The sequence below is a fragment of the Leptidea sinapis genome, chromosome 4 (assembly GCF_905404315.1).
Source record: "Leptidea sinapis chromosome 4, ilLepSina1.1, whole genome shotgun sequence".
Classification (NCBI taxonomy): Eukaryota; Metazoa; Arthropoda; class Insecta; order Lepidoptera; family Pieridae; genus Leptidea; species Leptidea sinapis.
Window position 1 is genome coordinate 13,142,284 of NC_066268.1, and position 18,757 is coordinate 13,161,040.

General features: G+C 33.8%; 3 protein-coding genes across 6 annotated transcripts in view; 2 read left to right on the forward strand and 1 right to left on the reverse strand.

Moving 5' to 3' along the window:
- The window catches only part of LOC126979898 (endonuclease/exonuclease/phosphatase family domain-containing protein 1-like), a 301,297-nt gene that overhangs the window by 56,433 nt on the left and 226,107 nt on the right, over nucleotides 1–18,757 (forward strand). The window lies entirely within an intron of this gene.
- On the forward strand, nucleotides 1,508–8,038 carry LOC126979941 (uncharacterized). The gene is made up of 4 exons (XM_050829538.1): nucleotides 1,508–1,793; nucleotides 2,415–2,636; nucleotides 7,054–7,187; nucleotides 7,819–8,038. Exons 1-4 carry the CDS (start codon nucleotides 1,530–1,532, stop codon nucleotides 7,886–7,888), a joined length of 690 nt encoding a protein of 229 aa, XP_050685495.1. The 5' UTR covers nucleotides 1,508–1,529; the 3' UTR covers nucleotides 7,889–8,038.
- The window catches only part of LOC126979871 (maestro heat-like repeat-containing protein family member 1), a 29,925-nt gene continuing 20,831 nt past the window's right edge, over nucleotides 9,664–18,757 (reverse strand). The window contains exon 12 of the mRNA XM_050829418.1: nucleotides 9,664–13,583. Within this exon, the coding sequence (XP_050685375.1) occupies nucleotides 13,402–13,583 (182 nt within the window). The 3' untranslated portion in view covers nucleotides 9,664–13,401. The remainder of the gene's footprint in view (nucleotides 13,584–18,757) is intronic.

The following is an 18,757-nucleotide window of genomic DNA, read 5'->3' on the forward strand; positions in this document are numbered from 1 at the left end:
CTGTGGATCTAACTAGTCGTAGTTGAGCTTTGGAATATGCAAAGATTGCTCACCGTAGGTATCTGGTATCTAGTGTAACGAAAAATTTTATGAGTGGGTGTTAAATAGAAGTTTGGTTATAAAATAACGGAACAAAATTAAACATAATTAACTTTTAACACTAGTGTTATATTTACTAAGGTTTATTACGTAGTAGGCACTGCCTAATTGCCTATATAATATGCACGCCACTGCTACTAACCAGGTAAAATACATCAATTTTTAGCAAATAATAATAACCCAACTCATGTGTTACTGATAACTCACTCAACAAAGACCAAAAACTGCCAAATAGAGGTAATGATTAGTGTATACGCGATTTTTGGCTCAAAGTGCTGATGGATGGGGTTGAAGCATTAGCTTCATCATCAATATGTTTGTAATAATGCAATTGTAATTGCAATAATGTTCAGTCTTTCGAAAATACCATTATTCACTTAATAGTTATAACAGAAACATGAATCAACTCAGAGTATGTGGCAAATAGTATTCAGCTTCCAAGTTATACTCATTACTACAACTACAGATAAGAGTTCAGGGGCGGTGGTGTCTCAATTTTTGCCCATAACAGTCTCAAACATAATTTTATTAAAAAATAGAGTTGATGAAAATCATTGCGTTTTGATTTTTATAAACAAATGCTTAGATGTAGGTGCAATATAGGAGGCCTTTACAAACCGTATAGGTCGCTTATATATTACATTACATTATATAACCGATAACCCGTGGCTCACAGCAAAAAAAAAAAACTTCATAAAATTTTCTAAAAAAGGTCATAAGTATACACTGGGATCAATATTTAAAGAGATATGAAGGAATGAAGATGGACACTAATAAAATAAACTTGCATTTCATAAATGGCGTGTCTTAAAAAATTACACATGTGTATATAATAAGTAAGCAACTACAGTTTAATCTCATTCACACCTAGAATAAGGACACATTATAAGCCGTATAATATGATAGAAGATGAACAATCTTCTATCATATTATTCTTTTCTATTATAATATATAAAGTAGCAGACCCAGCAAACGTTGTATTTTCATGTAAAGTAATAATAAAAAAATATATTTAGGGGTGGGTGACCCTTATCATTTAGGGGTATGATAAATAGATGTCAGTTGATTCTCAGACCTACCCAATATACACACAAATTTTCAAACAAATTGGTTTAGCCGTTTCGGAGGAGTTTGGTAACAAATACCACTAACGATATATATATATAAGATTATAAACAGTATGGCCGCCGTAGTTACCGGCTCTACAGCTGTTATCTGTCTTATCAGTTGCGTCTGCGTGAGACGGAATACAATCTTTTTCTTCTTAAATATAATTTATGATTAAATATCATATTTGTAAAATGTGGTGACATTTATTAATAAAAAGAACGAAACGTCATTATGACTTTAATCTGGAAATGACACCTGACAAATTAAAAATAGTAACTTTTGTCAAAAAACCAGTTGTTTCAATTTTCAAAGCACACAACATGTCAAGTACAGCACGTAAAAGATATGAATCTCTGCTGTTCCAGTATGAGACAACAAATAAAACTGATTTCCGATATGGTGCGATCAAGGAGTATCCTAAAACTGTTTACAAGCCGAGAGCAAGTCACTCAGTGCGAGGAAGACCTCTATACAAACATATCCACACAATGGCGGAGTGGAAGGGAGATCGGCCAAGTTTTGATTTGATGATAACACCTAAAGAAATTGTTCGAACAAATCCTAAAGTTGTGCAGAAACCTTTTGTAAGTTAAATAAATCCATTTCATAAATTGAATCGGTCTTGCAACTGCCATACGCCAATATAGTCAATGAGAACTTACAACTCAGCACTGCGCATTAAAATTATATTAAAAGTACCATACTTCTCACCTTTAAAATACGTCTAAAGCGATAGGTGTAACTGCGGAAATTGCTGAAAACTTAAGTTGGAGTAACTATGGTATATTTCTTTCCTTTGGAATGGATATTATCTCCACCTTCTCTGGATCCGTCAGCACAAACACTAGAGTAACAGAATAAGTTAAGCCCTTACCGGAAGACGTAGTGGTGGTAGGGCCCCCACAAGATGGAACGACGTTTTGGTTAAGATCGCCGGGATATGTTGGATGAGGGCAGCGCAGGACCGGTCGTCATGGCGAACTTTGGGGGAAGCCTTTGTCCAGCAGTGGACGTCTTCCTGCTGAAATGATGATGACATTAAGTAATAAAAGATTGAGTGTTCATATCATTTTTAATCTGTCAGTTTCAAACCTATCTCGATTAGCTTCTAAGACATACTTCTATACTACTTCTAACAAGAAATACTTACCTAAGGAGATTATTTGTATAACTTTTGGCTACTTCTTACATAGCTGTATTTGTAGTCTAAACCAATTGACGAGGAACGTGATGAAGTCCAAAAATCTCGTCCACGGCTAGTGATGACACCTGCGGTGAGTATGGACGATATAGACGACCCCCAGGCTCGGAACATTCTGTGTGGAGACATGTATAAGAGTCAAATGAGAAGGGAATACGTGCCGCTTAACGTAGCATCGCAAGACATCAAGGCACCTCTGCCTGGACTGCCAGCGCCTGCAAACCCAGTAAGATAATAAATAACTTGGAATATTATTTTTGTAGCTTGATGTAGGTTAGGTAGGAGGCTCCTTTGCACAGGATGTGGAACTAAATAAACTAAATTAACATTAACAATAGTCTTCTGCCGTGAAGCAGTAATGTGTAAGCATTACTGTATTTCGGTCTGAAGGGCGCCGTAGCTAGGCGAGCGCAATTGTAATGCCGCTCAGAATTTTTGGGTTTTTCAAGAATCCTGAGTGGCACTGCATTGTAAAGGGCAGGGCGTATCAATTACCATCAGCTGGACGTCCTGTTCGTCTCGTCCCTTATTTTCATAAAAAAAGGTAGTCACGAAATAATTTATCAATTCTTCGGCCTTAACCATACATAATAGAATATGAATACCTAAGAGATGATTGCAAAAGGCTGATAAAGGACTGTTATGTCAAATACATCAATGGACTCGAAAATGAACTTATGAAGAATCCGAAATAATTTGAGAGATAAACATGAGAAAGAATAGTTCGTTGTATCCAGACACTGTGACCCTAAACTACAATGTAACATCAAATCCAAACGATATACCAAACATGTTTGCAATGCATTTCTCTTCAGTATATGAAAAAGATTCAACCACATAAAAAATCCAGAATCATGGAATGAACCACTAGACGTCATAGGACATTTCGAATTCACACCTGAAGAAGTCGCAAAGAAGCTTAAAATGATTGAAACCACTAAAGGCAGAGGTCCAGATAATATACATCCAATATTCTTAGTAAATTGTGCTAATATGCTAGGTTTGCACCTCGCATATTTGTTCAATAAATCCCTGCTGTCAGGAACATTCCTAGATGTCTGGAAGGAAGCAAGACTAGTCCCTATATACAAAAACGGAAGAAAGACCAAATAACTAATTACCGCCCAATCTCTATCCTATCTATCTATCAATATCCATCACTGGTGCATAACGTTATTTATTCACATGTACAAAAATATATTACCACTAAACAACATGGGTTTATGGCTAAGAGATCGACTTATTAGTCGATCTCTTAGCTTTTATGTCCTTAATTCTAAGTAAGTCTAAATCTTACACTTTTTATGTCCGAATTGAAAGAAACCGTAGATCAAAACATACAGGTAGACAAGGTAAACCATAAAATTCTCATTGGAAAATTACACATATTCGGAATAACTGATAACCTTCTTGAATGGTGTACTTCCTACCTTTCTAAGCGATAGGCGAGAGTAGTTATGGATGGAAAAGAATCTCAACCATTTGTGGCGTCTTCTCGTATACCTCGGGGCTCCATTCTGGGGCCTCTATTTTACAATGTCTTCATCAATGACATAATACGATCTGTAAATCACATCGACGTTTATCTTTATGCAAACGACCTCAAGTTGGTCAAGACAGTGAGAAACAGCTCTGAAATGCCTTCAGAATGACATTGACAAAATTCATGATTGTTGCACAACGAACAAAATGTTTCTAAACATTTTTTTAAAATGTCAACATATAAAGTATGTTAGAAAGCGATGCACTTTGCAATCCGGATACTTCACGGACAAAAACTACATGAAGTACCAATTATTCGAGACCTCGGTATCCAAGTAGACAGCAAGCTACGTTCTTTGGATCATATTGATAAAATCTCGGCTGAAGCAAATCGATCTCTGGGCTTTATTTTAAAAGTACAAAGGGCTTCAAAAAGCCAGCTACAGTAATTAAATTATATAATTGTTACGTGAGGAGCAAGCTTGAGTATTGTAGTACAGCTTGGAACCCGACTTATAAGGTGTATATATATAGACTGGAAAGTGTACATAAAAAGTTAATTGGTAGTTTATCGTACCGATTCAAGACTCCAAATACAGTCAGGACATATGCTGACAAAATGGAGCACTTTCAATTACAGCAGCTATCCTCGCGATGATCTCATCTCGACATGTTATTTCTCCATAGGTTAATAAACGGCGGCATTGATTGTCCAGCTCTGTTACTTAAATTTAAATTTCCTGCCAGAATACCACGACATCTATGTGATTTGTTTGAGCCAAGTTTCTGTAAAACCAATCTAGGACGTGATTCACCTGTGGTACGCATTTCTCGTCGCTATAATGACTATTTATTTATTATTATTTATTTTAGACAACAATAGGTCCACAAATGTTAGTGAAACAGTCTTAACCTATGTTAGAAAATACAATAACAAATTACATATATGTTACTAACAAACTTATTCTATATTAGTTGATATAATTAATAAACTTACAAACTAAGGCAGACATCCAGTGCGCTTTCAATGCGCTCTCCTGTCGATAAATCTTCAAAATAATATTGGGACTTCTCTCGAACCTATTTTTGACGGAGGCGATTATTGTCCACATTATTGTGGAGAAACCATCGACACGGTTCTCCACAAACATACCGGACGCGCTACAACCGAGGCAGTCCCAACATTATCCTGAAGATGTTAGAGAACACGGAGAGCATTAATAGATTTTTGGGTATAGTCAACCTACAGACTGCACGTGTAAAAACTATACAAAGATAAGTCCAAATATTGATATTATTTTTAATAGTCTTAAAAACTTTAAATTAAAGCTCATTCAGTGTGACCTATCTACAGCCTCGGAATGTAATACTTAGGTAGTCTTAAATAATAAATTAGTTGGAATATTGCATTCAAAGATTTGTAATTAATATAAATAGCTCGTTATTTACTAATTTTAATCAATATTTTTCTAGATTTCTCCTTACTAATAAATTTTGTAACACAAAGCATGCAATTTTATAAGTAAATGCAATGTAATTATTAAACCTGTAACTACTATTTCTTATATTGGTGATCCATTTAGTAAATAAATAATGTACTTACCTATAACCCAAGTTAAACAGTTCTATACCAAAGTTACACTCAAAAGTAATAGTAGTTAGAATTACAAATTACTGCTAATAATCGATTAATGCAAAATGTAACCTTACCGTCTTAATTCAAAAAGAAAGGTTCAATTAACAATACTATCTAAAAACCCTAAAACCTAACTATCACAAGCAGTGTTTAACTGCTATATAATAACACGTCTCATTGCATTCGCGTTCCTAATTACGAAATAATATAAAAGTAAGTAAATATACAATATTGTCTTGTATATTCACAATTCCATCTAGTAATAAAGACCTAATTATACCATACTAAACACGAAAATGTGCGGCAATATTAATCATTTCGTTTTTAAGTTCGTTAAGCTACCCCTTTATATCAGTACCTAAATCATGTATTAGTCATCCAAAGCAAATATTTTTACCTGTGTTTGTGTGCCATGACATACAATCTTGTAGACTTAACTAGATAACTATACCACTATGAGATCTTAATAATCTCAAGCACTGGCTCAGAGAACAGATCAACTCTGGTGCTGATGCCAGAAGCGTATTCAATAAATGAAGCGCAGGAACAGGGGGTGCGTTTTGACACACGTACAGACATGCGGCCAGCCAAGCAGAACTTGATTGCGAGCTCTGAATAAATATTAAGGTACATTTCTAGTGAGAAACAAATAATCTAACTGCTTGGGCTATTAAATTGGGGCAATACAATTTACCACGTAAAAGCAGTAAGTAGTCAATGGGCTATAGGTAATATTTGTCTGGCCTCCAGTGGTTTGAAGCCGATCACACCAAGTAAAAATATTGTTAGATACATAAACGGATGCTATTCTATATATCATTTTCAAAGCTAAATTTATGCCTGAGTGTATCAAGATAGTGTCTGAGGCTAATCTATAGAGCGTACTTAGACTTTACTCAGACTTTACTTAAGTACGTAAAACTTAAATGGGTGTGATAAAACGCGAACTTGACTTTTGAATTCGGCTGTCTTAGCTTAATCTCAGCATAAATTCAGCTGTCAAATGACTATAAAAACGAAATTAAAGATTATGCTAAACTTCCACTCACCTAAGTTTTACGTAAGTAAAGTCTATGCAAAGTCTAAGTACGCTTTATAGATCTCAGCCATAGACCGTGTTATAGAATCTCGCAAGACGTTTTTTGAAAATGTACCTGAGCACTTCCAGCAACACTCCTGGTCACAAGGCACGAACTATCCAAGCTTGGGATGCTTTTCTTTATAAGACCTGACGACTAACCCTCGACTATATCAGATATGTACCCCTTGGACACATTGAACAAATTATGGTTTATTTTAGAATACATGGCATGCTCTAAACGACACGTAGACATTGAGTCGCCTAAAAAAGAACAAGCAGTAACTTAATTTCCCTTCGAAAGTACGTCAATATGTATCTATTAAGAATCCAGCAGGCCAATCAGTGGACATTCTTTCTAATAGAATCCTTTTTTTATTTGGGTATTACTGAGACTTCAAAAAATAAATTACCTAGGTATACATTAATATTTTACGTTTTTGTAAGATAACGTTGCCGAAGCTCCAGCCGCCGCTGGTGTCACCGGAGTGGCGTATGGAGTCGGTTTCCTGGGACCAGAAACAATTGAGGACTTACTCCGACCACACTCGTGACTTCTGGCTCGGACAAAAAGTGCCTCGGTTAGATAATTTCTATTATGAACGACAATGTTTATTCCTAAAAAGTAGGCCGTTTATGTAAAATCATCATTGTCAATAATATATTTGAAGGAACTTTTGCTTAAATAGTCTCGTATAATCTTTAACGGTAACATATTCGTACACTAATGTTTCCGTGATTTTTTTACTTTAAAATTATAGTAAAAATTAACATTATAGTTCACGACACCCTTTAATGGCAACGAAACTTCAGGATATTATGGCCACACTAACATACAACATTCAATACCTTGTTCATGCTCGAAGTTAAATTCGACCTAGTAGGTAGATAAATAATAACCGAACCAATACCTCTGCCAATACCCCACGTATTGGCAGAGGTATTGGTTCGAGCTGATTATGACCATCGTGCTTGCATAGGTCGCCAAGATGACTTTTACCAATAGATTAAAACAAGTTCGAACAATTCTTTTTCTATATAAGTATCATTAATCAACATGACCATTATAGATAGTATTTAGTATTTTTTGACGTCGCATCTAGATTCAGATTTTGATATCTACCTAAATGAACATACATTATTTAATGCATTGAGATTAACAAAAAGCTTGCGTTTCGATAATATAATATTAAGTTTCTCAAAATGTTTCAGATGTAGAGCGTGTGAAGAAACCGCAATCGTAGACAAACATCGAAAAATGATAAAACAAGTGAAAAAATAACTAAATCTATTCTTCCGAACTCTTCTCACTACTCCTACATACGATGCTGCCATACTAACCATAAATATTAAAGTGATATTTTGGTAAGATTCATTTTCTTGGTTCTTACGACCACGATATAAAATTACCTATTACATTTCTTTTGATCTGTTAATGTGTTATTATTTCTAACTTAACAGTAACCTGTGGTAGGTGCAGTTGAGAACACAAAGTTTGTCTGCAGATCATGATGTTTTCAACCATTTTAATCTATGCAGTAGGTAACATACAAAAGACTTACAAATGTAACGTAAATTATTTATTCATTTAAGGTTATTCCACGGTTTTAGTATGTAAATGGTCTGTAGGTATCTCTTTTCGTAACTAGTACGTACCTACCTAGTTTTTGACCACTTCGAAACATTGGATTGATTTGAAATTATGCACACTTTATGAAGTACCTACCGATGACAATGCAATAATATAAATAGTCAGTTTTACTAGCTTGGTATTTGTCTCTGTTTGTATGTAACGCAAGCTTTGAACGTGATTTTTGATCTCTTCAAAACCTCGGATTCATTTATAACCGCACACTTATCAAGGACCGATGACAACGCCGTAATTTATGAAATGAGGTATTTTTTAGATATTTTCAAAATGGCTACTTTTATAAATTTTTACAATAAAAGATTTTGTTTATTTTTGTTAATCTTTATAAACTTATTTTCTACCTTTTAAGCTTCAACGCAGATATAGATTAAGGTCATTTTTTATGGAAAAGGAAGACAAACGAGCGTACGAGTCACCTGATGTTAAGATATCACTGCCGCCCACATTTTCACCACCAGAACACCAGAGAAATCAGTACCGTCTCATTGTTCCGTGTTCACTGGCTGTCGACTGTTGGTCAATGAATGTTAATGTGGGTGGTATGGTGCAGTTTTGCGAAACAGGTAGTGATTGACTATTTAGTCACACTTGAGGTAGAGGATTAAAGATGAAACAAAGAAAATTACTTTTCATTTCTCATACTCGGAAAGTAATGTTGTTTTGATCTGATTATTGGGTGGAAAATGCTGCTTCCCTGCATAGAGAGGGAATAACTCATAAAAATTACTTCCCACCTAAGGGCCGGAATGAAGTTTGAAAATAGAACTGTTGTCAGCTGTGAAGAGTTTTATGTAAAAACAAACTGATTAAAAATATGCTGCGGCCATGTGACTTTCTAAACAGCCAGTGTGAACATAGCGTAAACTTCTTTGAGCAGAATAAGTTACGCGGTGAATTCCATATTTAAAATTTAAAAAGTCGACTTAAATTGTCCTAATTTGACAACTAATTTTAAATAATACTACTAATATTATTATATATTATCAATAAATAGTTTAGATAAACAAATTCTTTTATCTTCCTCATATTCGAAATGAAAAGTAAAGTGCTTAACACGGGTATACAAACACGGGGACTATAGCCGCCCTTGCTGCGCTCGGGTGTCTAAATAGGTACCTCGGGAATGGATTCTTTCGACCCTAGGTTAACAATCTACTATTAAGTTTTAAAGAAAGCCTGGGATTGGGAATAAAGCTTCGGTCATGGGTGGGAGTAAGCAGCGGTGTTTTACGTATTAACAAAGAAGGTAAGTTACGTCTTAAAAAACAAACGGTGATCAGTTTTGCACACAAGCCATACGTGTATCAAATATTCATATTTTAATACCTACCTAAGTCGTTTCCTTCACATTTTGTGTTTGGAATAAATACATGTACCAACCGGGTGAGACATAAAAAATACAACAATTCCTGAATAATAATTTATTTTAAACATATCATATCACACTTTCGAATGTATTCGATCAATTTTGGAATATTTATTTGTATTATTATAACCTAATTAGGTATGTATATATCCTTCTTTTCTAATAAATTTTCAACAATATCATTTTCAACTTTAGCGGTAGGTTTAGCAACACTCGAAGCACGTTTCGAAAACAGTCGATAAGCGCGCGTTTACACGAATACACATCCGGATTATTTATTTTGCTATCGAAGACTAAGTGCACAAAATACTTTATAAACTTATATTGTCACCATTGTTTTTGTCTAAAACCGTTCTATAGTTATCATTATCTCCACTACATAACAGTTTATTGAAAAATATATTGTAAAAAAAAGTATTTAGGTAATAGATAATACGTATTCGGTTTTGTTTCCAATAGCGCGTTTAACTCTTGTCATCTCAACGTGCTCTATCAAAAGCGTATTAACAACAGGAATATTTATAGTAAAGTTCGGCCCGTATTTCAGAAAGCTGCCTATAACTGTGTATAAAAGAGACAATACATTTGATCACGGATTAAAGAGACGCTTCCTGGGACTATCTTAGCATAGTAACACGTCAGAGGAATTATAAATAAGAGGGAATACAATATTGCCCCAGTAATTAAGTATTATTCTTACAGACCGCAATAGCTTGACAGTTTTGACAGAACGTCGTTAGTATTGCCGCTATTTAGGCATATATAAAACAAGATGGCCAATTTCAAAATGGCGGCAATTCTAGTACGATGCTAAGTTGACCGTTATTTTAAACTTCACTAGTCTTTCAAACACAGAGTAATGACACAATACACACAGGAATATAAAATGTGTTGATAAAGGAATTGTACACTTAACAACGATTGCTCAAATATCCACTAATTTTAAATATGCCTCTCGACTTTTCTAAACCGATTAAAGCACTGACAGGTCTTAATATTATTTAACACTTTAAGTATCACATCACTTACGAGATTATTTGAAGAGATACAGAGTTAGTAACAATTAATAAGTCGTATGTTGAAAATTTAAGGAACCAATTTAGATTATATTATATACCTAATGAATGACAGACTAAATGAATAGTTATAACAAAAAGTATATCGCAAGGTTTATTATTAGAAATTGAAAATGGCCGATCGATTCATCAATGAATACTCCCTTTATACATGCATTTTAAATAAAGTAGTTTGACAATATTTGATCCACTAAATAGAGCCTTACTATCTCATTTGAAAAGGAAGAGGAATTCAAGAAGTATAAACGTATAAGTATTAATAGCTTTTTTGTACATCAGTACTATGACTATTACTAACAACTTAAACAAATTTAAAATTAGGAGGAAGTTGAAATCCCTAATGAATATTAGAACAACCTGTTTGGGGTTGTGTTTGTACTTTTGTGTAAAATTTGTCAGAAGTTAACGTATAATATTAAATAAGAATGAAGCTTAACTTCACTAAAAATGCAGTAAGCGTCCTTTTAGTAATATAGTAAACATTACATAGTTAATATTACACGACTAAATGTAACAGGATTGCACTTACCTACAATATAATATCCTAACGCACATACTTCTTAAGACTCCTGGCCAAAAATAACAACAAATAAAAATTCTCACCAGATCTTCTAATCAGTTCTATCACACATTCTTACCTACTACAAAAAAACCGTATAATAAATTTGATTCAATATTAATTTCATTCTTTAATATATATATATATACCATTCTATTTCTGACAATACTTCATACAGCAAAAAATATATAGTAATGTAATATTTAAGGATTATTAATAATATTCAATTCGATTCTTCTTCATAATATAAAAATGACTAAAAGATTGCGTATTTACCCGCACGCTACGTGCGTGCGTCGCACGTGTGTACGCAATATTGTTAATAGCACGCAGTTTCTGTGCTTAAAATAGCATAGCTAGGCATCGTTCTCTCTCAGAGCGCCATTTGTTTCACATGTTTGTCGTGTGAAAAAAAAATCTACAGTAATCAATTTTTTATGAATAAATGATTCTATTTATAGTGTTTTGCGCTACGTGGAAGCGTAAGCGAAGATTTAAAAAATAAGTTTACCAAGGGCAAAAATTTTTCATACAAAATAAAAGCAGATTACTACAAGAGTGTCGTTTGTACGCACGAAGCGAATCCGATGCTCCAACACACTAGAAATCTAAAAAGAAGGTAATTATAAATATTATAAGTGCAAATTCCTAGCGACACGACTGTCGCCTGTTTTATATACATAGGTGCATTACATTACGCTTGCAACGCTCCGGATATTGACAGACTCCTGCAGCAATAGTAATAGAATCAATATGAATACATTAAGAATCTCATAGTGAAAAATGATCACCGCATATTTTACTTAAACAAAAGTTTAGTAAAAAAGAATAATGCTAAATCCCTCCTTACTATCTGGTGGAGTATAAAAAAACACCATAATAAATTACTCTTAGATCATTTATACGTCTAGATATACTGTGACAGCTGTGAAACCAGTGTTGTGTTGGTGTCTTCTGCGCTGACCAACAATTGTGAATCCAAGTATTTATAACTGCGGCGAAATGTTTAACGCGTCTATGTTACTTCGAGTACCTTCATATTTAGATTTCTCTGCAATGTAACAAAATAGTCATACCAGTAGAACGTTTTGCGCATAAATATTAAATATCCAAACAAAAATTGATTCAGAGACCGTTAAAATTGTTATTTGTCCGTCCCAGTTTTCACGTGAATACGATGCCACGTTCAGGTATAAATTATATTATTTTTTTACATATAAAATATTTGTAGAGTTAATAACGGATTTAATTATCTTTCATTCATTGACTTCGCACATATGAATTCTTAAATTAATGATTATAAACAAGAATATAACTCAATATTAAATAGAATGACGTTCTATACACATAGACAAATCACGTGGTATAAAAACAAGGCCGAAATTTGGAATATGCCACAAATAACACCATAATACGCTTCGACTATTATATCTATACATTGACGCATTTACTCCGATTGTTTCAAATATTCTTGGTCAATAAGCAGCAATGTAAAACGTTTATTCAGTTTAGGTTCCGTATGTTGAATTTAGAACCCGTTTCGAACAATGACAGTTGACACACGGCTAAAGAGAAAAGTGCTTACATTACATTGACCTGTATCAATACACTAGACAGGCTGTTCCTTATGTTTAACATCAAATTTTTTGTGCCTATTTGAAGCACCACTCGCGTACGTCCAGAGAACTAATTTTGACGTATAATATAAATGGCTACGAAGGAACGTACAATACTCTGACGAATTTTTGCATTTTGAATTAATTTCGTTCGTTTTCCGCGTTATTTATACTTCAAGAACCAACGTAATAAAGTACACATTTTCTTTGTAAATAGTTTCCCACCATCTATCGATGTTTGCTGAGGTTGTCATCACTAGTTTTAGTATCGCAGACTCTCGCTACATCGCTAACAGCGCCAAAATGGCGAATGGTGAACATCAAACACGCACAAAAGCACTTTGATAGCCGCCAGTTCAGTGGTATATAGGAGTAGTAGGTCAGTGTTACATTGTCTTCAAGCACACTTTTCCCGCTCCGCTATCAGACTGCGAATGATATATCCTTATATGTATATAGAACGTCATTGTTTAAATATATAAATCTTCTTAATCCATAGAGATCTGAACACGATAGGGCCGCTGTCATCACAACGTGCAGGTCAGACAGATGCTAGACAGAGCGAAGGCCGAGTTCTGTCTGACCAACGGGTTGGGGTCTTTAATAAGTTGCAAGAGACGTTGCCGGGCCACTCCGGTTATTTCCGGGTCTAGGCTGGTTTCTTCCGGATATTGATCCCGCATGCGGACTAGTTCAGTATAAAGATAACCTGAAACAATACAACATAAAAAAATATCAAGGTATTTAAATAAAACACTTTTAAAGGATTAAAACGCGTGTAATTGTAACGGTTTTACATTAGATATTTGCGTAAAAGTTACATTTTTATTTTAGTTAACCCGACGTTTCAAGACCTTTCCAGATCTCGTTTTCAGGGGGACTGCAGATGATATATCATTTTTATTATAGATTATATAATATCAAGGTATTTTCAAATATATCAATTTGTTGGCTAGACATACAATTTAATTTACATACTAAAATTAATGGACAATGAATAGGGAATGTAACCCCGTGCCCCAGCGGTCTGGCCACATAGCAAACGTCCGAATTTGGCGCATTATCCATAAAGCTTGGTATATAAATTATAGTTATGTCTATCTATGTATGTATAAATAAATATAATGTGGTTATAATTTTTATTTATACAAATTAACCTTACTGACAAAATAATTTGAAAAAGAAATATAAATATAAGGGCAGTATTATTTATAGAAGGTTTGATCACAGAGTAAACTTGCTACACTCATAATAGTAAAATTATCAAAAATGCCATGTGTGCGTCGGACTCACCCATGAAGGGTTCCGTAGAAGCAAGTAACATAATATAAAAGTTATACAGAAAGAAAAATTAGATTAAATTATTTAATTGGAAAAGGCAAAAATCTTTGCTGAAATTCATACAATGCAAATGAGCTCTCATCATTTATACGCTCTTATTATGTTCTCCTCTTCCTTACCGCCATTATTGATGTGAAAGTGAGCCTCCGCTAAAATTTAAATTTAAAATTATAACTATTGTTAAATTAATGTTACCTCAGTTTTCAAAACGTTGATTGGTGTCCTTGTTTCAACATTCATTGATGTTGACCCAGATTTTCCAGTGGATCTAGCACAAAGCACAATCAAAATAATACCTCACTATTAAGCCTACAGGTATGTTGTGTGATTAAAGAAGAAGACTTGAACTTTGTAAAGAGATACATTCGAATACACACTTGGAAGTTATTTTGTTACAATAGTCACAGTGCATAATACGTTACTGTAAAATACTTTCTCAGTTTTGTGTACAAAAACTCTAGTGAGCCGTATTCAGTGGAGGGTACTTTTAAAAGTGTAAACTATAAATAACTTTGTACCGATGTGCCATCGTTAGGATTATTCATAATCTATACAGGTACTTCGAGCTTATTAATAAATATTCTGTGGCAAAGAGACGTAATCGTAAAATATTGATAAAAGGTTCATTTCCTGGGAAGATATTCTGTTAGTTTATATTATTATAATTTGTATTATCAATAATCACTTAGTTATTCCGTATCCAATTTGAGTAAAATAGTGCTTAAATAATTTTAAGAAGAAAATAATAATAATTTATATGTTACTTATTCGGAAAATCATATTTCATTGCTTAATTACTTATCATTATATTATAACAAAAAGTTAAACATGCCACTACATAGATCGCCTGAAAGGTCTAGCTCTGTGCCGGAATTGAATCAAGCTTCCGCAGCTAGCGATACCACCTCACTCTCATATGTCAGTGCCAGGGGTAACTGGAGTAAGAGAAAGCGAGAAAACTATCAAAATGAAGAGTTAAATGTCGAGCTATTAGATCTAAGGAAGGATATTAAAAATGAGATGAAAGAAATTAAAGAGCTGTTTCTCGACTCACAAAAAAATAATAATGAACAAATAAAATCCATTTTAACTGCATTGAAGGATATACAACAATTAAACGAAGGTATTCAAAAAAGTATTACATTCCTAAGCGACCAAAATTCAGACTTCCAAAAAAAGATAGCGTCTCTCGAAACTCAAGTCAAAAGGGACATGGAATACATCACTCTCCTAGAAAACAAGCTTGAAGAGAGTCAAAGAACTGAAAGGAAGAATAATATTGAAATAAAAAACGTGCCTCTCAAAGGGGCTGAAAATAAACAGCATCTCATAAAGATGGTAAAAAATTTGGCTAATAATTTAGATATGAGTATTACACAAGCCGAAATAAAGGATATTATAGATATTAAAAATAAAAAGGCAAATAACAGTACTATGATTGTTGAATTTACTAATACTTTCACAAAAACTGAACTCATTAAATCGGCTAAATTATATAACAACAGAAACAAAAGCAATAAACTATGTGCAAAACATCTAGGTCTTCAAACAAACACAGATATACCGATTTTCATATCGGAAAACCTCACACCGAAAGGAGCCAGGCTGTATTTTCTAGCTAGAGATTTAAAATTGTCACATAAATATAAATATTGCTGGACAAACTTCGGAAAAGTATTCCTTCGCCGGGATGATAATTCGCAGATTATTACAGTGAACAGTGAGTCTCAAATACAACAATTACGTAATACATGACTATATATAGAGTTTACTAAAATATTTTTAAGCTACCTATTTCGACTTTACTTAAATTATAATACGTTACTTTTGTTACTTTCAATCCACATTACATACACACCCTTAATACTTACACACAACTTAACTAACACTCAATACTATATTACACTAAATACTGATAGTCTTTATACACGGGCTTTTTATTTAGCATATTGTATAGTTAAATGCCTTATTATTTTTACTCAACAATGTAAATCGGTACTGTCTGGAGGCACTCACATAGCTTTCTCGCACTACTGCAACTTTGCTATGGAATTTATGGAAGGTTCTAAAATGAATATTATTTTTCTATATACATGTACATTTTATATGCATGTAACCCTTGAAAATAGAGACGCGCTTCTAGGACGTATTATTTATATGACCTTTAATAATGGTTGAGTCCTTAAAAACTATAAAAGAAATAGACACTTTAGAACTAGCGCGGTCTGTTGAGTGTGATCCCATTAAACTTAGTAATTACAGAAATGTGAAGCAGAGTGATCTGACTATTGTTTCTCAAAATATACGAAGTATCTACTCTAACTTTGACGACTTCTTATTAACTGTGTCTCACTTCAATTTTGATCCAGATATACTTGTTTTAACAGAATGCAGACTGAGTACTAACAAGCCCATACCTCAACTTCCTAATTACGACTCTTACTTCACTACTCAACAACTGAATCAAAATGATGGGGTTACCGTCTTTATAAAGTCATCCATAAAAGCTAAAGTAAAGGAGATTAGATTGACACATGCGTCTTGTATACAAATTGATATTTTAAATAACTCATTACTATGTATCTATCGTTCCCCATCAATATCGAACATTGAACCGTTTTTAAATTCGTTATGCTGCCAGCTTAGTAAAATTAAAACAAAAAACAACATAGTTATTACCGGAGACTTGAATATAAGTCTTATACCAAAAAACGATCTCTCTCAAGAATACAGGAATAGAGTAAATTATCTCAACACACTCTCAGATTATGGGATACTTCCAGGTCACACGCTGGGAACTAGGGAAAATTCATGCTTGGATCATATTATGTTAAAAATAAATAAACAAAAAATCTCGGCTTTTATCGCCATATTACATCCAACTACAACGGACCACTACACTACATTTTTATGCCTGTCTAAAATTAAACATTTTATGAGAGCCAATAAGATAAAAAGTACAATAGACTATGAAAAGGCTCGAAATTATTTACAAGACTTAGGATTACTTGAATTATTTAACTGCACTGATCCGAATGTGTTGAGTGAGCAGCTACTGCAAAAATTATCAGATTCTATAAAAAATAATATTGTAACAGTAAAAATACCAAAGAGCAAACGAATTATTAAGCCGTGGATTACTCCCGGTATTCTTAGATGTATAAATAACAGAAATAAATTACAAATGCAGTCAAAACATGATCCTCATAACGAAATATTAAAAATAACATATAGTAGATACAGAAACTATGTAAATAACTTAATAAAAAAACTAAAAAGGCAATACGAAAGAGATCTCATTGCAAAATCTGTCGCTAACAATAAATTACTCTGGAGAAATATAAAAAACATCACATACTCAAGTAAAACTAAATCTAAGAGCACAGAGTTACTAAACACAGTTCTAAGTATGGGGAACCCCAAATATTGTTTTTTCTCTATTTTTGTGTGAAAAAGTTAATGTGGTTTAGTACAGAATACATATTATACTTACCAAGTTTCAACAGTATAGTTCTTATAGTTTTGGAAAAAAGTGGCTGTGAAATACACGGACAGACTGACAGACAGACATGACGAATGTATAAGGGTTTTGTTTTTTTCCATTGGGCTACAGAACCCTAATAATCACATATCATACTATCGCGCTGACTTATAACAGCAGATGAACGTAACCCATGACCTAGTAGGTACGACTGCATAGCCTGGTGTCCAAGATGCAAGGATGAAAACTTGATACGACGGCGACCCAAAAACACATTGTTTATAGGTAGGAGACTCGGTGTTTCTACAAAATCCCATGCGAAAAAAAAAGGAAAATCCCCAAAACTGTAAGCCCCGTGGAAAGGTTATTAATCACGAAAGTGATCACGAAGAATAATGAATCTATGGCATTAAATTAAATCTACAAAATAATATAGAGGTAACCATTCGCGGGCGTCTCGAATGGGCACCTCGAAAACCTCATTAAAATTATTATCAGAAGATTATATGGACGTAGTTCCTTAGAAACGTCACATTTTAAGGAATTCGTGTTTAAAGGTTAATAAATATTAATGTATTCCATACAACATGGATTGGGCTACTAAGTCATGATGTCATTTAAAGAGTGACAGTAGGGCTGACATTTTCTGTCAGTCCGTAAATATGAATCACGTGACCGGTTTTGTGTTCTTAACTCAATTTCGACATGACTGTGGTTTCGAACGTTATTCTGGAATTACGTCCATATATAGTTGTCACTGACCTGTATAAATACCACTGAAAGGCTGTTCCATATGTTTGGCTGCAAATTTTTTGTGCCTATTTGAAGCGCCACTCGCGAGCGTTCAGAGAACTAATTTTGACGTATAATACAAATGGCTGCCAAGGAAGGTGCAATACTCTGAAGTATTTTTGCATTTTGAATTAATTTCATTCGTTTTCCGTGTTATTTATTCTTCAAGAATCAACGTAATAAAGTACAATTTTTTTTTGTAAATAGTTTCCTATCATCAATGTTGTCCACTAGGTTATCATCACTAGTTTTAGTACCGCAGACTCTCG